At 43.9% G+C, this 25,289-nt stretch overlaps 2 protein-coding genes and 1 long non-coding RNA gene across 9 annotated transcripts; 2 read left to right on the top strand and 1 right to left on the bottom strand.

Annotated features, from left to right (window-relative positions):
- The first annotated feature begins 5 nt into the window (after positions 1-5).
- hdgfl2 (HDGF like 2) lies at positions 6-5,722 on the top strand. Its single transcript, XM_057038930.1, has 16 exons — positions 6-641; positions 1,069-1,145; positions 1,574-1,715; positions 1,989-2,171; positions 2,373-2,492; positions 2,566-2,634; positions 2,719-2,893; positions 3,022-3,106; positions 3,211-3,502; positions 3,583-3,716; positions 3,807-3,877; positions 3,968-4,038; positions 4,113-4,214; positions 4,303-4,456; positions 4,540-4,654; positions 4,729-5,722. The coding sequence occupies exons 1-16, from the start codon at positions 570-572 to the stop codon at positions 4,826-4,828; spliced, it is 1,962 nt and encodes a 653-aa protein (XP_056894910.1). The 5' UTR covers positions 6-569; the 3' UTR covers positions 4,829-5,722.
- Positions 5,723-5,982: 260 nt separating this feature from the next.
- On the top strand, positions 5,983-25,067 carry ap3d1 (adaptor related protein complex 3 subunit delta 1). Of its 7 annotated transcripts, none has more exons than XM_057038919.1 (35): positions 5,983-6,296; positions 8,478-8,573; positions 9,096-9,176; positions 9,288-9,368; positions 9,456-9,563; positions 9,693-9,822; positions 10,158-10,297; positions 10,443-10,516; positions 10,623-10,672; positions 10,784-10,833; positions 11,149-11,197; positions 12,373-12,518; positions 12,683-12,831; positions 12,921-13,151; positions 13,506-13,737; positions 13,823-13,968; positions 14,061-14,202; positions 14,371-14,442; positions 14,578-14,653; positions 14,804-15,000; positions 15,171-15,244; positions 16,198-16,221; positions 17,441-17,600; positions 17,764-17,910; positions 18,293-18,346; positions 20,076-20,183; positions 20,411-20,566; positions 20,657-20,704; positions 21,216-21,236; positions 21,488-21,677; positions 21,895-21,983; positions 22,099-22,184; positions 22,305-22,426; positions 22,588-22,667; positions 22,750-25,067. In XM_057038919.1, the coding sequence occupies exons 1-35, from the start codon at positions 6,201-6,203 to the stop codon at positions 22,843-22,845; spliced, it is 3,801 nt and encodes a 1,266-aa protein (XP_056894899.1). In that variant the 5' UTR covers positions 5,983-6,200; the 3' UTR covers positions 22,846-25,067. The 7 variants fall into 7 exon arrangements, with proteins under 7 accessions (XP_056894899.1, XP_056894905.1, XP_056894898.1 ...); XM_057038918.1 differs by having other exon boundaries at positions 5,984-6,296; positions 17,761-17,910; XM_057038925.1 differs by lacking the exon at positions 18,293-18,346.
- LOC130529039 (uncharacterized) lies at positions 22,059-22,756 on the bottom strand. Its single transcript, XR_008951480.1, has 2 exons — positions 22,530-22,756; positions 22,059-22,455 (listed from the first exon to the last, which is right to left on the bottom strand). It is a non-coding gene; the product is annotated as an uncharacterized LOC130529039 (long non-coding RNA).
- Positions 25,068-25,289: the final 222 nt, after the last annotated feature.

Genomic DNA, 25,289 nt, shown 5'->3' with positions numbered 1-25,289 from the left:
TCAACAATAACTACAATAATGGCATGCATTTATGTTGCATGTAGTTAACGCACCACAACCACTATGTATCACTAATTACATAAAATATTTGCTTTTATATTTCTGACACGGAGGGATAGTACATACTCCGTACACGAGCCATCCCATGATCATAATAGTGTTATTTGTAGGAACATGCAAATGATGCGTCCCCTTAATTTAAACTGGGAATGATTTATGACGGGCGAACGGGACGCAGGCTAAATTTACAAACTGCCGTGTTTCTTTAATTAGTGACACTATGCCGTGGACGGTAATGCAGCGTGAATTATGGCAATGTTTCATTTTCGATTTCCTAGAGCGTTATCAAGGTTTTGTTTTGAAAAATGTGAGCACCGGAAATGGCCGTTGCAGCTACCTTCACTCTGCTGTCGCCTCTCGCGGTATCGTTAGTATACTGTTAGCTTGTTAGCTAACTACACCGTTTCCAGGTTTCGTGTACACCTAAAAAAAAAGCAAACGAAGAGAGGCACGGAAAGGCTGCGCAGTTGAACACTTTCTAAATCCAGGCTGAACAGAGGAACTGGACAATGCCACACAACTTCCAGCCCGGAGACCTGGTCTTCGCTAAAATGAAGGGGTACCCCCACTGGCCAGCCAGGGTAAGCAAGTAGCAACATTAGCGTTAGCATCAGCCAGGAGGGGCGGAGGGGATGAGCTGCTGTGCATGGGACGCTATAGAAGCTTCTCTGCGTATCCTCGGTCTGCTCTCATAGTATATAGCACTCGCATATAACTTGCACGTACATATCGTGATGTTCTATCACATGTTCTCCTAAATATATTTGAATTCCAGCCGTTTAATAAGTAAGCAATTGGCCCATCATTAATTGATATACGACATTAGAGCTAATGGCATTTTGGCGTTTGTTGGTTTGCCTAGTAGTCTAGATAATCTTCCCCCTCGATTTAAGATGAACATAAACGTGCACTAGATACGAACGCTCAGATTTTTAAATGATGCTTGATTCCCACGACCCTAGTAGTTTCCCCTTCTTTTTCTGACTGGAGTGTCTTGTTTGTTTACAGATTGAAGACGTGGCTGATGGCGCAGTGAAACCTCCTCCAAATAAAATCCCAATTTTCTTTTTTGGCACACATGAAACGTGAGTGCAGATCCTAAATGTTATTCTGCAATAAGGACGTATCCTTCTCCTGCAAACTCAGCTGGCTGCAGAGTTATTCCCCGAGGGATATTTAGCTGCAGATCAGACTGACATTGATTTGCTGGTCCATACTCATGCACAATCTAAAATTTTATTTATCCCCTTTGTATGCTTGTTCTAACATTCTAAATGACTGCAGTCGTATGAGTAATAAACACAAATAACATTTTCTGATGCAATTGTAAAAAACTTATTGAAAGATAACTGATAGATGGCATTGTTTCCCCAGTAAGTATACAGAACTTTGATGTGGTGGCACCTGTAATGTCTGATTGTATCACTAGGTGGCACAGTTTGTTCCAGCCAACTATCACCAGTTTAAGGAGCTCAGTTACCGGTAGTTACATTTTCTATTTTCTGTTCAACAGGGCATTTCTTGCACCCAAGGACCTCTTTGCCTATGAAAAGTATCGCGACCGATATGGGAAGCCCAACAAAAGGAAGGGGTTCAATGAAGGCTTATGGGAAATCCAGAACAATCCACATGCGTCCTACAGTGCTCCACCTGCAGTAAGTTTTAATGATATCAAGAGGCAGCTATAAATCGCCCATATACAGTATATGAACATACATTTCTTGCCACATTTACTACCTCAATCCACATGGCTCATTTATCTGTTTAAGGGGCATTTTTAAAAACAAAGCAAATGTCAGCAAGTATATTACGAATGAGTTAAAGTTCCCCGTGGGCTGGCTGGATTTGGAGGATTTTTAATGGGCTCTGACAACTGCAGCGACTTCAAGTGAGGCATTTATATAAATCTTCTTATGGTTCATCCACAGCCAGCAAGCTCATCTGACAGCGAGGGCAGCAATGCCGGAGGAGGAGGCAGCGATGAGGATGATGACGAAGAAGAAGCAACTGTGCCTCAGAAAGCAGACTCGGGAAGTGACCTGGACTCAGATTCTGGGAGTGAAGACCAAAGAAGGGGTGGAGGAGTGAAACGAAAGCCAGCAGCTGCCAAAGTAACAACGTGCTTGCGAGTTTACAAAGATAATGTCTTAAACTTTCTAACAGCATTATAACAGTGTAACAGTCTTCGTTAGGAGTCCAGTAACAAAATAACACAATAATTGAAAATGAAAATGCAATTTAATGGCAGTTTATGTGTCTTTATAATACGTTTATTGTGGCTTTTGAATTGTTATGATTCTGTTTCATTTTAGCGGCCGCCTCCTCCAAAAAAGGCTCGAGGCTCATCGAGTGATAGAAACGATGACAGTGGCTCTCCTTCTGAATCAGAACCAACACCTTCAGAGTCTGACTCTGGCAAGAACAGCGACCAGGTATGGGTACAGTTGTGATGGTGATCTAGCGCTGCTCGGATTGTAACTGATGATCTCTGGTTTGCTGTCGAAGGATTTCACGCCGGAGAAAAAAACGGTTGCTCGAGGAGCAAAGAAAACCGGAGGCAGAGGGAAGAAAAAGGTCGGCCTGTGTTGCACATCAGAAATGTTGTTGATAATGGTGGATTTTCTTTAATTCCATCGCTCTTTCTGTGTGATTACGCAGAAGGCCTCCTCCGACTCGGACTCCGGGTCGGGGTCAGATAAGAAGGGGGTGGAGAGCGACTCGGAGGACGAGAAGCCTCGGCCAGCTCTATCGGGCTCCGAGTCTCAATCGGGCTCCAAGTCTGAGTCGGACTCTGATCCGCCTCCTCGGAAGGGACCACAGCCACGCAAGAATGGTGTGATCTTGTTTGATCTTAGTTAACGCAGTATTGTAGAAAAACATTAAAAAAAACCATATGAACCAATTATATTACTCAAAATGCTACTATAAGTGCTGTTTGGTACTTTTTTATTTCAATCACAGAGAAGCCGGCGCCAAAGCCTCGTGCACGGAAACCAAAGCCAGCCCCGGCAAAACGAACACCTTCGTCCTCATCCGACAGCGACAGGTGAAAATGCCCTCAGAGCTTTTTTATCACAACACGACCCCGATCACATCCTGCTGTGAATGCCGAGCTTCACTCGTAAAAGGGATCTTTGTGTTTCTCTAAAGTGACAGTGAACCCGACACCATCAGCGAATGGAAGAAAAGGGACGAGGAGCGCAGGAGAGAACTGGAGGAGCGGAGGAAAAAGGAAGAGGCAGAGGAACTCCGGAGGCTACGGGAGAGGGAGAAGGAGGAAGATGAGAAGAAGAGGAAAGACAGGCGTAAGAAAGAGAGCGACAGTGACAGCAGCAGCAGCTCAGATGAAGGCGTCGATGATCACCCGCTGAAGAAGTCCAAGAAGCCCCCTCCACCCCCGATCCCCGCACCCTCCGACTCCGACTCCCCTCCTCCCTCTGAGGTATGAAGGCTTCCTCGTGTCAGTCAGGTGGGATCTAAAGACACATCCGACTAAAACTGTTAACCTGTCTGTTGTCAAAGGTAAAGAAATCATCCAAGAAGCTCGACAGCGAGAAGAAGGCAAGAATAAAGAAAGAGAAGGAGAGAAAGGAAAGAAAGGAAAAAGAGTTTAAAGAAAAGAAAGCCAGGCGGTCCGAGGAAAAATCTAAATCCAGGTGAAGGCACAGTAAAGAACAAGAAGTGTGGAAACCTCATTAGAAGAGAATCATTAAAACTAAATGAGGTCCTTCTTCCCTTTCTTTTAGGTCTCAGCCTGAACCCAAACCAAAACGCAGACCAGAGAGGCCACCAGAGAAGAAAATCGAAAAGAAAAAGGGTTGGTTCTCCCGTTAACTACTGTGTTACGACTACTCCTCTTCAAGTACGCGTCCACAGGTGTAAACCAAGGATATGTGTCTGTTTGCAGAGTCGTCGCCAGAAGAGAAGCTGCAGAAACTCCACACAGATATAAAGTTTGCACTCAAAGTGGACAACCCCGTAAGAGCCGCTGTTCCGCCCAACTCCCCCTCGCTTCTGGTCGCATTAAAGTCATTTTGTGTGCTCATTATCAGGACATCGAGCGGTGTCTACAAGCCCTGGATGAACTTGAGGCCGTGCCTGTAACCAGCCATATCCTCCAAAGGAACGCCGAAGTCATCGCCACACTGAAAAAGGTTCGGCGGCGGTTTCCGCCTCCATCTCTTCACTTTTTTCCATTATACTCTTCTTGAATTTCTTCTTCCTCTTTTGGGGGCGATTTAGATCCGGCGGTATAAAGCCAGCACTGCCGTGATGGAAAAGGCCAGTGAGGTCTACAACAAGTTAAAACTCCGCTTCGTCGGCAAGCTGGACGTGGTAGCCAAACCTAAATCCGAGGGCAAAGACGCGGAGGATAACGAGGAGGGAAAAAACACAGGTTAAAGGTCACAAAAGTCTCCAGCACGGCTGTCGCAGCAATATACATATTTAATCTTCCGCCGTTGAATGTGTGCTTCCCAGACGCCGCTCCTGTGAACGGAGCCTCGGAACAGAAAACAGAGGAAATGGAAGACAAACCTAAATCTCCGCCTCCAGAGGAAAACGACGACAACAACGCCGCCTCAAGCCCCAACAGGTGAGCGCACTGTGAGCGCAGCACTGGCGCTTGAACCCACGCTAGAATGCTGACGGACTGACATTTCCCTGCAGACGGAGCCCGAGCAGCCCCGCAGAAGATCACACTCACACGTACGGCGAAGCAGACGGCTCCATCCCAGCAGAGACAGAAGCAGCTGTGGCAGAAAGCTGAAAGCCCCTGAAGCGTCACCGTCGTGGACCACGAACTGAAGACTGCAGCCTCTCTGTGTGACGTCAGACTGCGCTCCGGCTTTTCCTACAGTACCTGTTACGTCATTGTAGATGTTTTGGACATTGTGTATGATAATGATCTCAAACCAGGAGGCCCCATTGCTCAAACTGCTTATCGGTGTAATAGTCTGTGGCGCTGAGCGACAACCCCCCCCCCCCAAGGCCCTTTTTTTTGTTTTCCTTTCAACACGACCTTCAGCCCGGCCCGGATTACTCCCCCAGACTGGGTTCTTCCATCTCCTGAACACATACTTCAGTTCTTCATGCCATATGTATATGAACGATCACAGCTTCAGCACTTCTGACTTTGGGGAAACGGAGCCAGATGTTCGTCTTTGGCTGTTCAAGTTCGCGCAACACCTGGATGCACCTGTTGGCGCCACTTTTTTTGGTTTTTTTTTTATAAAGGTTCTAATACATCACAAAGGCCTCTTGTATGTGTGCTCGGCATTGTGAGAGCGTTTGTATTTTCTTCGTTAAATGCCCGTCTTTGGTCTAGTTGTTCGAGTATGAAACATAAAGCCATTCACTGAGTTGTAAACCTTTTTTTCAACGGCTTCAGAAACTTTTTTTTGTAGTCGCTAATGTTTGCCTGAACAGTTTTGTCTTCAACTATAACTGCTGTTGAGTAAACACCTAGCACAATAACCTCCCCGGTGTCCACTTTAATATAAATGAAGTTACTGTACAGCTGACAAACAAGTGACATCCATGTAGCTGCAGCCTCTTTCGCCATTTCATGTCATGTGCATTAAGAAGGTGTTTTTAGTGCTATGTATATTAGCAAAGCATTTCTATCAGTAAGTTGGGACTTGAATAAATAAATCTCAACGCGTTTTGGATCCTATCCTAATTTCTTTGAATGAAGAGGCTGTTTTAGTCCTAATTTGCTGCATCACAGGAGGTCCGGCACTTGCAATCCGTTACTCAGAACGTGTCATGTGTTGAGTCAAAATATTCTAGGCCTTTTTAAAAAAAAAAATTCAGTTTGATACTTGTCCTAACTTGTCCCTGTCCACCAGTTTAAACTGGGCGGACTGGACCTTTAATCCCACTGGTTTGGATGACTAGAACACTGGAGTCAGCTGACTTTCGACGCCATTTTGTCAGCCATTTCCTCCACCGCTCCAGCAGCCTCTCCGCGCAGCACAGGACGCCCCGTCTGGCCTCAGCTTCATCTGCCCGGACTCGCTACACAGCAGTCGCTCCTGCCCACACGGTCGCGGGTGGATGAGAGACAGTCCGGACGGTCGTTCGGCACCTCTGGAAAGCGCCTGGTCCAGCAGGACGGAAGCGGTCCGAGTCAGACAGACATGGCTTTGAAGATTGTCAAAGGGAGCATCGATCGGATGTTCGATAAAAACCTCCAAGATTTAGTACGTGGCATTAGGAATCACAAGGAAGATGAGGTAAAATGACCACCGAGCAAACACCCCGGCCTGGAAGATTTTCAGCCTACGTTCACTGATGTTTTTTTCCAAGTTTGCACATGATTCTCGTGTGGTTTTTTTTATGTCGACCACCTAGCTAAAACGTTGGGTAAATTAACGTCAGGCAGGCTGGTCAGCTAACGTTATCATCGGCTCTGTTCTCCGTCCTCTAGCTAGCACTTATAACAGTCGTTTTCAGGACCTGGTGCATCTACAATGAATGCTTGGTCAACGTGGGTTGAATAAAGTGTCGGGAAATATGTACCGGTACTCACTTAGCACCGGCTCCTGTCGGGCTTTAAGCAACGAAGCTTAATTAGGAGTTGTCACTGACAGCTAGCTAGCTAGCCTGCTAACTAACCAGTTGAAGAAAGCAGCAACTCGACAGAATATCATGTTTACCAGAAGCTTACTGCGTATTAGACATATAGCAGGGATTATATTATTATGTCAATCCGTCGTTCGTTAGGGAGCCATCGTTCTTTAGTTGTTAGAGGTGCATTTTGGCAGAATTATTGACATTTTCATTGATAATCTCTCCTTTAGTTAGTGAATGTTAGTTATTGAATGGGTCATGCTGCACCCGAAAGAGCGCTCCGCCTTCATTGTGTGAACACAGAGATGGTTTGTCTGCTAATATATTTGTAGTTTGACTGTAAGTGAAACATTGACTGGTGATGGAGGAGGATGTGACTCCTGCCACGGATCTGTGGGTGATGACAGTCGGGGATGAAGTCACACAACACTGGGATGTGCCATTAGATGGCACTGTTAGGATCGGCTTCCATGTCAGTGGGCTCCTGTAATCGGGGCTTTCTCCCACCTTCTCCGGGCTGGAGAATGTGCTTCGGTGCTTTGCACACCTGCTCCAAACTGTGGGTCATGTGTGAAAAGTGGAGCCCGTCTGGCTGCCCTGAGGTCAGCTGTTGCACAGGAGCGGCGCCGCCCTCACCTTATCACAACCTCTTTCCAAGCAGGTGCATAGTTTACAGGTCTTCTGTATATTTTGCATGGTTTAACACAAACGTGTGCTTTACTGAAACGATTTTCTTTCCAAGAAAGTTCGTTTGTCGGGCGCTGATGTCTTGATTCCCCTGCTCGGCAGTGGTAACCCAACCTGGCCCGCTCAGATAATGCGATGGTTGCCCGGTCAACAGTGGACAGTTTGTTGAAATATTAATACAGTGGGTGCGTGCACGGGTGCGTGTCGAAGTTTTCCTGGCTGGCCTGGCCCTTTCCATGCACTGTTTATTTTGCACATGTGTGGAACCTTTCCACGGTTTATTCTCTGGTTCTACGCGTGTCTGGAATGACAGAGCTGGTATATCAACGCAGACGGGAAAACAGATCCGATGGAGTTTTAGGCCTCTTTGGAATTGTTTTTCACAGCCTTTAATTTGTTTTTAGAGGCCGCAATTATGTCGCGGTGCATCTGTGGCTGAAAGATTATGTTGTGGGCCTTCTTGGCTGCTATTCCAGTTATTTAAATGGAATCTTAATGGACCATTGGTTTAAAAAAAATGTTGGAGAAGCATTTCTTGTAGACCCCCCTCCCATAGCAGCAAATCCTCCTCCTCCTCCTCCTCCTCCTCCTCCTCCTCCTCCTCCTCCTCCTCCTCCTCCTCCTCTAGCTGCTCCTGTCACTGTGTTGTCTCATGACTGCACACACATGACCAGCACACACTTGGGGTCTACAAAGCTATATGTGTGTGTGTGGAGGTTTTTATTTTTTTTGTCAGCATTGCCGTTGTAGGTATTTGTTGATATTGGTCTTATTGTGAATGATTTGTACCTCCTGATTCCTGTGGTGGAGAATAGCCCATTATGTATATTTATACTGAATGCAAGTGTGGGCTGCTGAAACGGGCCGTTAATGAGCGTTCAGAGGTGCTGCTGCTGCCTTTATGACCTTATGACACAACTGCTAGGAATGGGCATCAAGTGGCCCATTTATGTCAGCTTGGTCTACAAGTGCAACTATTCAGCGCTCTTCTGTTTAATGGGTCCAGTTTATTACATATAGTATAAGTTGTACACATGAACAGGATTTAAACTTTAGACTCTCCACCTTGCAGTGTTCAAAGCAACCTAGTGTGTCCTGTCAGTGTTCCTAAACTGATCCGGTGTCTGTGCTTTGCCCTTTCCTTTGTTTGCCCCCAGGCCAAGTACATCTCCACATGCATCGATGAGATCAAGCAGGAGCTCAAGCAGGACAACATCGCTGTCAAAGCCAATGCCGTGTGCAAGCTCGCATACGTAAGATCAGTCACCTCTTTGCCGCTCACGCCTGTTCAGCCTCAGAGCATCAGAGCATCCATCTAATCCAACGGAGACCTTCGCCTGCTCCACATTAGCTGCCTACACTGTTATACTCATGTAATAAAACATAAAAAAATACAGCTTTATTAACTAAAAATGTCAGGACAGGTTCCCTTTGTGTGTGACCTTTCACCCATTACGCCACTCAAACACACACCGAGGCTAACATGCAACGAGGAACATGTTGAGCGCAGCAGCTGCTAGTTTTAACCCTGTAAATTGGCCAGGTTTGCCTAGATAACTGTGTGTTTGTTGACTTTGTGGTAAAATCAAATGAGTATTTCCATTTATAACTTAAAATCACAGTTACGTGGATGCAGTCATAGCCTGCGAAAGCTTTCCACCGAACCAACGACCCTTCCTGCACAGCACAGGGACAACTTAGCGCCCCCTCCCCTCTTCTTAACCTGACAGCTAGCTAGCTAGCCCGCTAACTAACTAACCTGTTGTGCCTCACAGCTTCAGATGCTGGGCTATGATGTCAGCTGGGCCGCATTCAACATCGTGGAAGTCATGAGCTCATCCAAGTTCACATACAAGGTAGGTTTGGAATGCCACGACGGTAGGAATTAGATGCAAATTCGATGAGATGGGATGATACTAATAAATAAAATGCAGCTTGTCTGAACAGCGCTTGACTCTTTTTAACAGAGGATCGGCTATCTGGCAGCTTCACAGTGCTTTCACGAGAGCACTGATGTCATCATGCTGACAACTAATCAGATCCGGAAGGTCAGTGGGTTTTATTTATTCACTTATTTACTTACATGATGGTCTGACTTCTAACCTTGTTGCCCTTTTCTATGTTTTTATCCGCAGGACCTCAGCAGTCCCAACATGTATGACACAGGCGTCGCCCTCACTGGCCTCTCTTGTTTTGTGACTCCTGATCTGGCTCGAGACTTGGCCAACGACATCATGACGCTGGTGAGCCTCAGAGAATGTTTTGCTGTTTCAGAGAGGACCGTTTGTCACTCACAAATGGTTTTATCTTGGTAGTCGAGGGTGTTGTTCTCATATCAAAGCATGAACTCTTGTCCTCTGTCCCCTCTACAGATGTCCCACACTAAGCCCTACATCAGAAAGAAAGCAGTGCTGATCATGTACAAGGTGTTTCTGAAGTACCCGGAGTCTCTTCGCCCTGCTTTTCCAAGGCTTAAAGAGAAATTGGAGGACCCAGACCCAGGTATATGGAAAAACCTCCCAGCATGCACTCAAGGGACGAGGCGTGCTCTGTCATTGCAACCTCATCAATTATTCATCTGAGAATGTGAAATGATGGATGGCTTATTTGTGACGCTGCTGAGGCTCGTCTGCAAACACACAAGATCCCTGTTGCTAGGATAACAGCACTTCTGAGGACCCTTTCCCCAATAACCTTATATAACCACTTATTATACTCCTTTCTTATTGCACATTACTGATTTGTTAATTTCTTTTTTCAGAACCAAAGAAACACAGATTATGTATTTTATTTTTTGCATTTCTTGATTTGTATTTGATGTCTTTTTATCTACCTAGGTGTGCAGTCTGCAGCAGTAAACGTCATCTGCGAGCTGGCTCGGCGAAACCCTAAGAACTATCTGTCTCTGGCCCCACTTTTCTTCAAGCTCATGACCTCATCCACCAATAACTGGGTTCTCATAAAGATCATTAAATTGGTAAGTCAGAGGTGATCAGGGAATTCCCACTTTCAGGACAATTCTGCTCTGACATTTCTGGTATTCAAGCAATTCCATAAAAGAATGAATAAACTTTTGATTTCTGAGAAATCTTGGACTGAACGCATCCTTGTTTGTGTCACAGTTTGGTGCGCTCACCCCACTGGAGCCACGGTTGGGGAAGAAGCTGATCGAGCCTCTCACAAACCTAATACACAGGTGAGACGAACCCCTATTACTGAGTAGGCTTATTTGGTCTGATGCATATATCGATGATAATCCGTGATGCCTCCTCTCTGTTTCCTGCTTGGCTGTCCTCTCTCAGTACCTCGGCCATGTCTCTGCTGTATGAATGTGTCAACACTGTGATTGCAGGTGAGCTCTGCTGTTCTAACTGTCCAATGTTGAGGTCAGATACTCAGATATCCTGTTGTAAGGTGTTTGATCACGAGACTAATCTTCTAAACGCTTTGTCCAACATCGCAGTGTTGATTTCGCTGTCCTCTGGGATGCCGAACCACAGTGCTAGTATTCAGGTAAGTCTCGTGCTCCTTTTTCTGTGTTGTTAAAGATAAAATGGACCATGAAATACTGTATATGATCGTCTTACTGCTTACAGCAGCTGTTTGTGATACATTATCTCTGTGAAGATGTGCTACTATTTTACTGACTTTTATGTGTTTGCAGCTTTTTCAACCTTGTAAACTTGTGGTTGTTTAGCAAAAAATGTGTATTATGACAAGAGGGGAGTGGCTGATCTCTGTGATCATGTGAGATTAAATGGTTTTTTTTATGGCGATGATATTAATCGTCTGCCTTCCTCCCGTCACTGTTTGTCTGCTCCTCCTCAGCTCTGTGTGCAGAAACTGCGAATCCTGATAGAAGACTCGGACCAGAACTGTGAGCCCTCTGTCAATGCCTGCAGTGTGTCATTTTCTCATTGTCTGTGTGTTTCTGGACTAGTCTCTCCCTAGACTACCACCACGTAGAACCCATGACTCCGGATAACTCGAGCGTCATCAATTAGGTGGCCTGCTCGGAATACCAATTGACTTGAGTCACATCTGCCACACTCACATTGTCCTGTGGCACAGGACGTAGAAAAAAAAAGTTTTCCTGGTTTGTTGCTTCAGTCAGGTGTTAAAGTTAACACTGAACATCAGTTTGAGTTATCTGGAGACCCATTGGTAGAGGACAGTGTGTGTATCTGTGTAGATTAGCAACATGTGAACTAGTGGTTTTAGCTTTTTCTCATAATTATAGCTGAAATGCTTTTCACCACACATAAGTAAATTTGGTGAATAATTAAATCAGGTACATTTGTTATAAAATGAAGAATCATCAGGCTTAATACTCTAATGATATGAAGTAGTGGAATAAACTACAATATAAAGAAGGTATTTTCATTTTAGCTAGTCAGGGTTGAGGAAATTGGCACTGTTTTAAAATGATTTTCTGTTCTTCAGTGACATTAAAAAAGCCCAGTTTCTGGAGAAGCTGAGAATTGAACATTACAGTGCAGAAAAGCTGTGATGCTCTGAGAGGATGTTCCATTCAAACCCCTCCTGCTGTGCTAAACACGGGGGCTCTATTTTCAGTATGTGTTAGTGTCCGGTCCCAGCTCAGCCCAAGGTCAGTCTCAACGACACACTCATTGATCAAGAAACCTGAGAAGCACCCTCTCTGTCATACAGCCGCGACTCAGCGCATCTCTGAATTTGGCAATGTGTAAAACTTTTAGTTCCAAAAACCAGACAAAGTGAAAAAGAAAGAAACAAATGAGACATTTGTGTCCAGTAGGTGTCGTGTTTGTGTTTCCATTTTTGTGTTTCCATTTTTGTGTTTCTTTCCTTTGTGCTATCTAGTGTGTCATTTCTATGTATTTGTTCTTAAACACTTGTTAAACATTTGTAAGTCATGTAGATTATTTGCATATATGGAAGTGTAAAATGTACATTTATTTAATAGCAATGTGTAGCTATAAATGAACCCACAGTCAACAAGAAACTAATATTTTCTAGAGGGGCACATCTACCCTTTAAACTCTGCTGAGAACATTTATTTTCTTCTCATAGTGAAATACCTGGGATTACTGGCTATGTCAAAGATCCTGAAGACTCACCCCAAGTCAGTGCAGTCTCATAAGGATCTCATCCTGCAGTGTCTGGATGACAAGGACGAGTCGATCCGCCTGAGGGCTTTAGACCTGCTCTATGGAATGGTATGAAGTAATGACAATGCTTTTATTCGCTGCACACTTCAATAACTTCAGTAGTTTGTTAACACCGACCAGGAGGTTTTAAATTATGTCTTTATCTCTGTGAATATTTTTAAAAAAATGGGTATTCACGTAACTTGAAAGTTCTCTTGGCGTCTGCTTTCCAGGTATCTAAAAAGAACTTGATGGAGATTGTGAAGAAACTGATGCTCCATGTTGACAAAGCAGAAGGAACTACCTACAGAGACGAACTCCTCACCAAGATCATCGACATCTGCAGCCAGAGCAACTACCAGTACATCACCAACTTTGAGTGGTCAGTCTCCCCAGAGCAGCGCCATCTTACGCTCTCCCCGTCTTTTTAGGATCTGACATTCATTTTTACACACGTGTTTTTTTTGACAGGTATATCAGCATCCTGGTGGAGCTGACGCGGTTGGAGGGCACCCGGCACGGTCATCTCATCGCTTCTCAGATGCTCGATGTCGCGATTCGGGTCAGAGCCATCCGGGGCTTTGCTGTTGCTCAGATGGCCACTCTGCTCGACAATGCCCACCTTTTAACAGGCAACATGCAGCGCATGGGCATCTGTGAAGTGCTGTATGCTGCAGCCTGGATCTGTGGTGAATTCTCGGAGTAAGTCCATTTTGGGACGCAGCCCTAGTAAAGCTGCACACACAAGTTAGAATCAGGAGAGAAGAAAAAGTTATTTCAACACTATTTTTGCCACTGTAGTTTGTTGTCACATTGTGGCCACGATTAGCACAAGTCCTGCACTACAGTAATGTCACATGACCAGTTTATTATGAGCTATTGTCCAGTCTGGGCAACTTATTCTTCCTGAATTGCACCCATTTAAAAAATAAGCATAACATTGAGACTGTAGAAAAGTTGGTGTCAATCAGTTGTCTTGGAAACAAGAGTCTGCTAACAGTTATTTCAGCCGTTATTCTCACAAATGACTTTAGCAACTGCACCTCCTCTTTGTAGACATCTGGAGAACCCAGTGCAGACGCTGGAGGCCATGTTGCGCCCCAAGGTGGCCACACTACCAGGCCACATCCAGGCGGTGTATGTGCAGAATGCAGCCAAACTTTTTGCCACTGTGCTGAAGAGCCAGGAGGGAAACGCGGAGAGCACAGCAGCACAAGAAACCAGCCAGCTGATGATAGATAGATTACCACTGTTTGTCCAGAGTGCCAACCTGGAGGTCCAAGAGAGGGTAAAATGTCTTTTAATATTGTTTTATCTGTTGCTGAAGTATACAAACCTTGTAATTTGCTAATTGCCATTTTTTCTGTTCTCAGGCCTCCTGCATCCTGCAGCTGGTGAAGTACATCCAGAAGCTACAACAGAAGGATGTAGAAATAGCAGAGGAAGTCAGCGCTCTGTTTGCAGGAGAGCTCAACCCTGTGGCCCCCAAGGCTCAGAAGAAGGTGCCTGTTCCTGAAGGGTGAGTAAAAGTGGTGTTCTTTTAACATGATCTGACCATAAATCATCATTAGCATTTGTTAAACTGAAGTATAACTGAATTAATGTATGCAGGCTGGATTTGGACGCCTGGATCAATGAGCCTCCATCAGAGAGCGAATCTGAGGATGAGCAGCCCAAGGCTATTTTTGCCAAGGAGGAGCCCAAACACTCCCGACCACGTCACACAGAAGTGGATGAGAAGGAGCTGGCGAGGGTAATGTAACACATGGATAGAAATCTAAAGCAGACACACTTTTTTTCTTGACTGCCACTTTCCCTTGTTGGGTGGTAGGGAGGGTGCTGGAGGCGTAAAGGGATCTATTTTAGATTTATTTTGATCATGTTCTATTAATACATCCCCCTGTTTTGTTCTGACTCACAGAGGAGAGAAGCCAGAAAGCAGGAGCAAGCCAACAATCCTTTCTACATCAAATCCTCCCCGTCCTCACAAAAGGTGGGTTGTCCCAGGCCTCATTAGAAGAAGAGCACATCCTGGCTACAAAAGTCGCATAAGTAATGAGGATAGTTAAGTTTTGTTTAAAAATATGCATCATCCTTCCTTCTCGTGTTTGACTTACTTCATACGCAGGTGTATCAGGAAACCACAGGTGTGGAACACATCCCAGTTGTACAAATTGACCTCACTGTGCCTCTCAAAGTCCCAGGTGAGAGCCAATAGTTTCATTCCATCCCAGTTGAATCCTTTCTAAAGCACACTGAAGATAAATCACAATTTACGTCTGTTTTTCCTCACTCTCGTTTTGTTATCATTGACAAAATGACATTAGAGTGACTTTGTGTTTAATCACACACAGGCCTGCCCATGTCTGACCAGTACGTGAAACTAGAGGAGGAGCGTCGGCAGAAGGAGAGAGCCGAGAAGAAAAAGAAAGAAAAGAAAAAGAGGAAAGAGAAGCGCAGCCGAGGGAAGAAACACGACTCGGGTCCGGAGAGCGAGGAAGACATCACGCCAGCTCACATGGTTGACATTGTTACCGAGGAGATGCCAGAGGTACGGCTGAGCCACATAAACGTCCTCGGACAGGGAAGACGTGGTGACGGAGACATGGCAAAATATATTTCATTAAATGTGCTTCAAACAATGGAAAGAATCATCTTTGAGTTATTTTCTTCATGCTGTTGTCAATCCATATATTCACCCCATAATCTCATTAACTTCAGAACGCTTTACCCAGTGATGATGATGACCGAGACCCTGACGATCCTCATAAAGCCCTCGACATTGACTTGGACAAGTGAGTCTTTTCCTCATAAATCCAGATCCTTCCGTAGATTTCTGTGTAGACCCACATCATACAGTAAATGTAACTAACCAGCCATCCAATCTAGTTTTATTTATTTTCTCTATATTTACAGCCTTTATGACAGACCTTACTGGTTTTGCCTTTTTAAAACTGCATTGACGGCCAGCCGTGCCACATTGGTTTGCATTATCGTTAGCAGAAAATTCCCTCAGCATTCCAGAAGGTTGCTTCAGACTGTCCAGTTCAAGCGTTTGTATTCCCAGCCTTTCCTCGCACATCGGAGAAATATTTTCAAACCTCTGTGTTGAGCTGTAGAAGCCATGTTTCAGCCGGTGGGAAACGTTGTTGGGAAGGATAGCAGAAAAGGTTACAGATGATCCAAACTAGCCTGGACACGCTGCCCTTTTCGGTTACAACCTGGACTTCAACCTACTGGTCACACAGCATAAATCTCTACAAGTCAGTTACAAGGCAGGAAATAAAAAAGTTTTGTCATATTCTGAATTAAAAACACAATGTAGCCTTTACTGTCTCAGCATTTCCAGTTGGCGTTTATTGATTTATTTAGTCGGTGACACAATAGGACAGCTGGACTCACAAGGACATACCAGAGCACCCTGTACCAGAGTTGGACATACTTTAGTCAATGAATCGATTAATCTCCTCTGCTTGTGTCCAAGGACACGGACAGTAGTCCAATTACACGACCCAGCGCAGCTTCCGTTACAGCTCAACTGTACCTGAGACCTCAGTCAGCTCTGCGGTTTGACTCTGTTACCGTGGAAATGCAAGTGCAGTTTGGGTCAGATTGAATATGAATTTTATAAAAGGCCGGTGTTGTGTCATAGCTGACTTGGCCGTTTTCCCTCCTCACTCCTGATGCCTTCTGCTTTCTGCTTCCCCTCTTCTATGCTTACACACACCCATTTACTGTGTGTGGGCAGTTTGTTGGACCCAGCTGGGCGCAGGTGAGTATCGGCCTCTGCAGGACCTGGCTTTGGACTGTACATAGACTGCCTGTCTTTTTGTCTATTTCTTTAAATGGCCATTTCCCTCCTCTTGCCAACAAAGCTGTCCTTTCTGTCTTTCTTCATTTGGATCTTACCTGCGTTGTTTTCCTCCTCCTCCTCCTCCTCCTCTCCTCATTCTCTTCATCCCTGTAGTTTGTTGAATGGAATAATAAACTGTGTTCCTCTTCTCTTGCCCTGCTTTTATACGCTTGATAATTTCAGCAGCAGATCATTCTGAACAGAACACAATTTAATTTGTTCATAAATGTAGTTTCTCTCTTAAAAAGAGAGGAACTACATTTACTCTTTAAAAAGAGAGAAACTTCCTATTTCCTTGCCAGTGGGCTGCTGCTGATCTTCTCAGGATGTAATCTTTTACTGCCTGACCTCCTGGATACTCTCCTACTGGCATGTTGGCACGCGTGCTGATAGTAAAGATAAAGATCGATGTGCTTTCAGGAAATAGATCTGAGTTTGTTAGTACACTTTTACTGACCAATGATGGGACATTTAAAATGACTTGAATTATTTAATTTTGCTTTTATACTATGACAGAAATATGTGATCATTTTTAACTGTCAGGTTTAGTTGATAATTAAAGGCTTTTAATAAGAAGAAAGTTACAAATGTAAAATGCACAACAATCAAAGTACAGTAATGTGTTGATTGTGTAGCAGTTTACAGACCATCTGTCTTTACAGAGAGTAACCAGCAGGGGGCTTCAGTGCACCTCATTTCAGCCTTAAAGGCCAAGTTTGTTACAATAAATCTGAAGAACTGTCCTGGTAGATATGCAGGAATTTATGAGGTAGTTAGATTTTGTTGTCGCTTTATTTGATACAGAGAAATAAATATATTAAAAACCATGACACCTAAACATCTGACATAGATAGGACAAAGTTGAATGGCGCTCTAACAGGGTGTAAAGGTCTTGCCAGAGCAGCTCCTACATCTTTCTGTCTTTTACAGTTTTCTGCGATGTTTCTTTGCTTTCTACTTGAATGACTTTGGATCTTGCTGATGCATCATGCTGAAGATTTGCCTGAAAATCCCAAACTTTAAGACTTAGCAACCTTTGCACACCTTATTGCAACACATTAACCAGTGACAGTAACAGATAATAATTAAGTTAAAATTAGGTTTTAAAGTCATATTTTCTACATTGTTGTTTTGTCAGGCCACTTGCAGACAGTGAGAAGCTCCCAGTCAGGGCACACCGTGCAGCAGAGGCTCCAAAAAGCCCTGTAGAAGATGGAGATGCTGCTACGCAAGAACCCAGGAAGAAGAGCAGCAAAGAGAAGCAAGAGAAGAAGAAGGATAAAGACAGGGAGAGGAAGGTAAGGATGCTTTTTTTTTTTCCTTTTTCACTGGAGGATGGTTCCTCTGCCTCCCACCTCTGTTGTTCCCAGTCTGTTGAACTGTTGAGACTACTTCATTGACTGGTTTAAATGTATTAAGACTGTTTCTCACAAAACACATGAAATTAATATTTTTCAGAAGAGCAAGGAAGAGAAGAAGGCAAAGAAAAAAAAGCACAAACATGAAGACAAGGGGGCAGATCTTCTTGAAGTTCAGGCAGATGATCTTGAGGTGCAGCCAGAAGAAACCAATGAAGTATCTGCTCTGCCAGCCTCTGCCAGCGCTGAGGTACACACACAGCTGTCTCCAGCCCCATGATGCGGTTTTACATGGGATTCACCCCCAGAATAATTTCACAATTAAATCATCTCATGTGAACCTTGTGACCAGTTTTAGTATATTAGCACTGAGTTTCACAGTCTGAGCTCACATGCTAGCCAAAGCTTGGATCGTGTTCATTGACTCATTGTTTTCTACCATCTGAATGTCGGTCTGTGTTAGTGATCGAGTGTCAGTTCCCTCAGAACCCAACTTGTAGTCTCTTGCCAAATACTTGCTGCGTTCACGGAATAGAGCTGTGTAATCTGTCTATTTTCATGAAGAGTGGAAAGATACAGAGCCTGTTTGGTCCTCACCTCCTCGCCCTCCTCTCCCTCCTTCCCTGTTCTAGGTTTCGGATCTGGATTTCTGGCTGTCAAACGCTCCAGTGCCCTCTAACACCCAGGTTGAGTCATCCCCTCTCTTGGCTTTTCCCATCTTGTCCAAAGTTTTCGACACCATTCTCTTTTCCCTAAATGCTCCCTGTTTTCCGTATGTGGCCACTTGATTCTTTCCACACTTTTAGTCACCACTCCCTGCCTTTCACAGGTCATCTAACATGCTCCTCTCTCATTCTGCAGCTGCTCTACATTTTCACGCATGTATGTGTGATGTCTTTAGACACTCAGTGTGTAAAGTGTGTTCTAAAATCGTCAGATGTTCTTTTCCACAGCTCCTGTCATCGATGTTGTGTTGGTGGTGGTGACAAGCATGCAGACATGGACATTGAGTTGTTGAAATCTCATTTATTGAGCCATTTCCATTTGTCCTACCTTATTATTGACAGTTTTAATGGCACAACTACTGTACAGAGTAGGGATGCACAATATTAATTGGACCGATAGAATATCAGCTGATATGGGGAAAATTACATTCATTTTTATCTGCCCCATAAAAGATTTTAACAGATTATTATGTCTGATACATCTATGAAATAGGAAAATTGTTCGTACGCCAAGTAGTTTCAAAACAGGCCAGGTTGCCTGGGTTATGTTCTCTATTGCCCCCCCCAAGCCTGACCCTGCCTCTGCCTGATTGACAATTAGCATGCTAACAGCGAGCTAGCATTTCTTCCCTGGTGTAATCGTTTGTGTACAACGAACCTTAACCCTCTCTGGAAAGGCCGTCGTCAGGACGAAGCCGTGTTGCTTGATGACAAATCTTTTTCTGTCAGGGGTTTTGTAATTTAACATTTTTAATTGTGATGATTTGATATGTAGGTGCTTTCATTTATTGAATTCATATGGGAAATTTTTTGGCTGGTGGAGGTCTCTTGCTGCTGTTTAATGACCAAATAAAGCCTAGATTTTATTTAGGTTTAATTTTGTTTCAGATATTTTTTGGACAACACATGCCAAGTGTATCTTAAACTTGTTTATTGTTCCTAAAGGATTATATTCCTTTACACACAGAAGAATAGAATAATATTGTGCCAGAACGCTGGGTTGCTGGTCTGATAGGTTTCAGTTCGAATTTTTCTTCATGCATCACTACCAGGGTAAAATACATCCAGCCTAGCCTCAGTCACATCAACAAGCATTGTTCAGAATTCCTCTTTTTCAAGGAGGAAAAGTAAAACCACTTTGATGTTAAATTGATACCTTGTCTTCTCAGATTTCCTCTTTTCATCGTGTTTTTGTGCTTTTCAGAACACACCGTGTCGTGTTCCTTCACTTTACCTCACGTTCTGCTTTTCTCTGACCCGTTTCTCTTTTTATATTAAGGCATGAAGCTGCTGTGTCACCATGTGTGTTTTACTGTGTGTTCATTCAACAATGAATATTGTTTTCAAGTGGAAAATTAATTACGAGATACAGGAAGAGTGGGCCAATCACGGCTGATCTAGTCTTGTAGACTGGAAAATTATTTTAAACGTTGGTTGTAGTCCTGTATATCAGTTATAAGCACATTAATAGTTTGATTAAGGTTAGTAGGCAAAATTTTTGTTGGTGAAGTTGATGATCCAAGTATCAGGTCAGCTCCTCTAGGCTGAAAGTCTGAACTCACTTCATTTACCTCCCGACACAGAAATGGCTCGTTCCACTCCATGTGTCACACGTTTCGCTGACTCATACCTGTGTGTGTGTGTGCGTGCGTGTGTCTGTGTGTGCGTGCGTGTGTGTTTGTGAGAACAGGAAGCAGCATCAGTAGCAGCAGAAGCGGCCTCTTTGACAAACGCCATCTCCAGCCCGGCGCCAGACTCTGAACCTGATGAGCCCAAAGACACTGAGGCGGAAGAGACCGTGAGTCACAACTGATAAAGTCAGAGTCCAAAATTCTGCAGCTGTGCTCGATATTCCCGTTCACATCGACCTGACAGCGTGCAGCACATCGGCTGCTCTCTTTCTCAAGTTCCATTCAGTGACATAACACAGAGTTCTCGTTCATTTCATCAGTGTTTCAACACCACTTCAGCGTTTTTATATATATATAATAAATCAAGCTTTTCTTTTCGGTTGTCCTTGAGAAGAAGCCCTCTAAACACAAAAAGAAGAAGCAGAAAAAAGAGAAGGAAGACAAAGAGAAGAAGAAGAAAAAGAAGCATCATCACCACCATCACCACAGTGAGGGAGGCGCAGAGGAGTCGGTGCAGAACGGCACCGTGGAGGAGGACGAGCCTCTGCCGGTCAGTTTAAACCCTCCGACTGGCTGCTGCTGCGTCAGCATGTTTCCTACACGGAACACTGTATGACAGGATGCTCCATCTCTCTTTCAGCCCATGTCAAATTACAGACTGCTCGCCGAAAACCCGTACATCAAGATGGTGAGTGACGACAGAGCAGTTTAGACCCTCTTCAGATCCTTTTATTCATGTTGTTGCACTGTGTTTAGTTATCATGAGACAATCATTCTGCTGTGAGGGGCATTGATGATTGCTCCGATTTGATCATGCTAACACTGTTTTCCAATCATTAGAATAAACATGCTGATGTTACTATGAAGACACAAAGGTGTGTCTGATCAGTGGCACTGATCAACGTGCTTGATCTTTTCGATCATGTGATGCTTGTGCTCACTTGTTCCTGTCCCCCAATACATAATCAGGTCTTGCTCCTTTAAATGGCATCGTTCTCCCACAAATGAAAACCCAGTTATTATCCTCTCTCTATGCCATTAAAGTGGATGGGGACAACCCTGTGTACTCGTCCACTCAGAGAAATGTTATTTTGGGACACGTATTATATGAATGTAAATGTCTTCCCAGAAAACAGGTGTGCAGTAGTACAAACCACATATGCAGATGTTTTTTTCTCTTCTCTCTCTCTCTTTTAAAGATGATGGAGGATGCAGATGAGGTACTGTTTGAAGTGACAGAATAACATTAACTCTTTTCACGCTGTGTTCCTCTCTGTTCTTGGGGCTGCTCCGGAGCCACTAATGTTTCTGTCATTCTACAGCAATGGTTCTTAGTGAACGTTCTGCTTGTGGTCTCTTTTGAAAGCTGTGCTCTTTGGTTGGGTTCATGTATCCGGGTCGCTGTGTGTGCTTGTTGCCCGTCTGCACATTCATACACCAGTTAAAAGCCATCATGTTTCTCCCTTCTAAGGTTTACGACATCCAGGGAAATCTGCAGGATGGCAGTCAGGTGGTGGTGTCTGTCATATTTGAGAACAAGTGTGACAGCTTTCTCAAGTCCATGGAGTTCAACGTCCTGGACTCTCTAAACTCTAAGCTGCAGAGGCCAGAAGGCTCAGGTCCACACGATGGCCTCACTGTCCCGTTTCAACTCCCTCCAGGTCGGTGATTTGGCAAATGCTGGCTGTTATCAATGTGCTAATTTCAGAGCTGCAGACCTACACTACCTTTTGTTTTACTGTGTCTTAATTTTAAGCCACTTTTAAACTTGTATATCCAGGAATTGAATATAAAAGTAATAGTTTAACTCAACTGGAAACGTTGATGGTTGCTGCTCTCTTCTTCAAACTGGACTAAAGCTCCGTTCTCCTCCTTCAGGGGTTTCCAATGAGGCACGGTTTGTCTTCACTGTGCAGAGCATCGTAATGTCACAGAAACTGAAGGGAACCCTCACTTTTATAGTAAAGGTATGTAGCCTCACACAAACACATGCTGACTTGTGCAAGCCTTCTGTTTCCCTTCACCAAATATTTTCAGACCCGCAAGAGGATTGGTTGTTTATTTATTTTTTCATTTCCACAGAATGAGGACTCCTCAACTCATGAGAAACTGGACTTCAAACTGCACTTTACCTGCACCTCGTACCTAATCACAACTCCATGCTACAGGTTGGTGTTTTGGTGTCCTTGGAGTATCAAGAGTCCCCAACGATTCTCTCTGGGCCAACAATCTCCAACACTGTTGAGTAACTGTATCCATGCAAACCTAAGTGTCTTCTGTCTTTCCAGTGATGCTTTTGCAAAGCTGCTAGAGTCTGGAGACCTGAAGAGCAGTTCCATCAGACTGGAGGGAGTGGATATGCCCTTCCACCATGTCCTGGCCAGGATCTGCTTCCACCACCATTTCTCCGGTACACAAGGGAACCTTTGAACTTCTTACCTAAAAAGGATCATATTAATCATTAAAGTTGCTTTTCTGTATTTCTGTAATGTTAAACCTAAATTGCTTCCTACAACGTTAATGATGATTTGTCCTGTGCCACACGTTCTGATCATCGCTGCGCTGGGGTAGTTGTGGAAAGGATCGACTCCTGCGCCTCCATGTACAGCAGGTCTATCCAGGGTCACCATGTCTGTCTGCTGGTCAAAACTGTGAGTGAACCTAGTTGAGATCCTGATCGCTCATGTCAAAACAGAGCAACTAACTGTGTTTTCTTTTCTTTTGCTCCTCCAGTCTGGTCAGACCGTGTCCATTGATGCTAAATGTGATGAGCCGACGCTGCTTGGGAATGTGCTGGATGAGATCAAGCAAACCTTCTCTCAGTGCTGATTGTGCGCAAGGGTGCCCAAGACCCCTCCATGCCACACACACTCCCCCCTTCTGAAACACAGCATAATCATGTTACAAAACACTGCAGCCTGCACTTTCTGTATAATCATATTTATTAGTCATTAGGTTTGCAAAATTCCTTTTTTCTTCAGCGTCCCACGTTGTACTTCCTCTGCACTCTGCAGTCACCCCTCCATCAGACTCATTCAAATTTCTCTTGTTTTATTTCCGTTGTCTGTCACTTCCCCCAGACTCGTAACTCTGCAGCGCTCTTGTTTCTGGGTGTTCCTTATTTTGTCGTACCCGTCGTCCCTCCACGGTCTGTGACAGTCACGGTGTAATGTACCTGGAGTTTTGTTGATAGTCAAGTTGTGTTTACTGTTTTGGAGTTGTTGACTTTTTTTGTCTTTGGTTTGTATTTTGTGTGTCTTCTTTTTCTTGAAGCCTGTCTGCACCTTCATGTCACTATTCTTTAAAAAAAACAAAAACAATTTACCATCTCTTATTAATTCATGTCAGCCTGGAAAAACCCAAATTGGTTCCTCACATCTGCTCCCACTGAGCTGGAGCCATGAGAAGAGCAGACAGTGTAACTGCAGGGAGACAAAACCAAAGCGAAGGCATGGGTCTAAAACATTTCAGAGATCTGCTTGTCTGGATCAGCAGAATCTGGGTAAATCTTTGGGTTTGCTCTGCCTTACTGGTGTACTCTGAACTCTGGAGCCTTGTCAACTGTGATTGACTGTGCCAAGCTGAAGCAGAATTCTCAGCCTGTCGTTGCTTTTAAGGGGGAAAAAGGGTGAATTAGTGGAGGGGAAGTAAGAATACTTAACTGATAGACCAAGATTATCCAGGGCATTTTATAATCAGACCAGCCTAATCACAACGGTAATGTTACTGCAGGAAAAACCGAAGGGTTTTTAGTTGAGTTAATGTAATAAAAATCCAACTTTCCAGCTGTGTGTGTGTGGGGGGGGGGGGTGCTGTTACATATTAACAAAGGTCACCGCCACCCCATCTTCAGTTTTTAAAAACCAGCCGCATATCGACTTTCTAATTCTCCCTGTAAGGAGAGAGCGACTGATGGTTTTAAGTTTCCCTCTCAGTCTGTGTTGAGCAGTGTAATTTCCACTGTAATGACTTTCCTCTAACAGCTGAATGCAGGCGGCTTTATGCCAGTGTGAAATCCTGTGAAACTTTGTTTTTTTTGGTGTGACACTAAGGTCATCATCACAGTAGTAGAGACCCAGCAGGCGTACATCCAGGTAAACCTTCAGTTGCCCTCCTTTTTTCTTCAAAAACTGCCTTGCTTACATTTTTTCTTTTTGTTCACGGCCATGCGTCGATGTGCACGGATGACCTCAGAGGTTTAGCGTTGTTAGCCAGTCAACTATCATCAGCAGCAAATACAGCTGACTTGGTAGCATTTCTGAGCATATATGCGGTTTGACCTTCCTCACATGGGTCTGCTGTTGTAGATACCAACCCTGATTATTATACATATTGCCTCAAGATAAGGTCTGTCATTTCATCAAGACTTCTGTCTAGTAGTCGGATCTGAATACAGATGTGATCAGCTGTTTTCAGGATTGTTGATAAGAAAATAATCTGTGTATTCCCTGGTCCTGGATATAATTGATCAACAGTGGGAAAAGATTCCACCTAATCATTGTTCTTGATCATTTTCCTGTGCATATTTGATTAAAAATTTGTGTACTGCATGATTAGGAATGTACACAATTTTTCCTTATTTTTCCCTCCTATTTTTTTCCAAGAAGCATACTTGGCATTCCATTTTTCCATTTTCTTTGTTGTTTTAAATGAAGTTTACTTCTATTTTTTGATGTTTTTACTCAACGTTCAGGTGATTAAAACAAGCGATATGTTTGAATGTGTTAAATTATTAAACACTGGGAAGGAAAGGGTTTCTGCTCGGTGTCATGACACTGAGGGCAGGCTGCTCTGAGGTAATGACTAGAACAGGTCACACGAATCAGTACTGAGGGGCAACACACTTTGTCTTAATTCACTTAATTCAGTTCTGCTGATGTTTGGGCTTCAAAAATTTAAAAATACTCTCCAATGACTCGGATACCTGCATCTTTTTATTTCTCCATTTTGCATTATCAAGCTGTACAATGTAAATGTTTCAAAAGGGGAAAACATTAATGATCTACATTCCCTTTAAAGTCCACCCAAATAAACTATAAATGCTGTTAGAAGTTGCTGTGGTCTTTTGTGTTACTGTGAGCCTATATGCCAAAGGGTTCAAATTCATCTGCATTAGGTAGTAATGCAGGGTTTGCTGAATAGAAGCACATATTATCTATGATATACAGTAGTAATCTATAAATTTGATCCTTTCTGTTAAATCAAGCTTTGTTACTACAGTTGATACTTCATACACCTATGCCTTATCATACATATGTGTTAATACATACATA

Source organism: Takifugu flavidus, chromosome 7, assembly GCF_003711565.1.
Source record: "Takifugu flavidus isolate HTHZ2018 chromosome 7, ASM371156v2, whole genome shotgun sequence".
NCBI classification, from domain to species: domain Eukaryota; kingdom Metazoa; phylum Chordata; class Actinopteri; order Tetraodontiformes; family Tetraodontidae; genus Takifugu; species Takifugu flavidus.
The sequence above is the reverse complement of the archived record's forward strand: the minus strand, read 5'-3'. Positions and strand labels throughout refer to the sequence as shown.

Coding starts and splice junctions, on each gene's coding strand:
- hdgfl2 (XM_057038930.1), top strand. CDS start 570: ATGCCACACAACTTCCAGCCCGGAGACCTGGTCTTCGCTAAAATGAAG. Junction 642..1,068: donor ACCCCCACTGGCCAGCCAGG/GTAAGCAAGTAG, acceptor GTTTGTTTACAG/ATTGAAGACGTGGCTGATGG. Junction 4,457..4,539: donor CGAGGAGGGAAAAAACACAG/GTTAAAGGTCAC, acceptor TGTGCTTCCCAG/ACGCCGCTCCTGTGAACGGA.
- ap3d1 (XM_057038918.1), top strand. CDS start 6,201: ATGGCTTTGAAGATTGTCAAAGGGAGCATCGATCGGATGTTCGATAAA. Junction 9,369..9,455: donor CAACTAATCAGATCCGGAAG/GTCAGTGGGTTT, acceptor TTTTATCCGCAG/GACCTCAGCAGTCCCAACAT. Junction 21,678..21,894: donor CCCGTTTCAACTCCCTCCAG/GTCGGTGATTTG, acceptor CTCCTCCTTCAG/GGGTTTCCAATGAGGCACGG.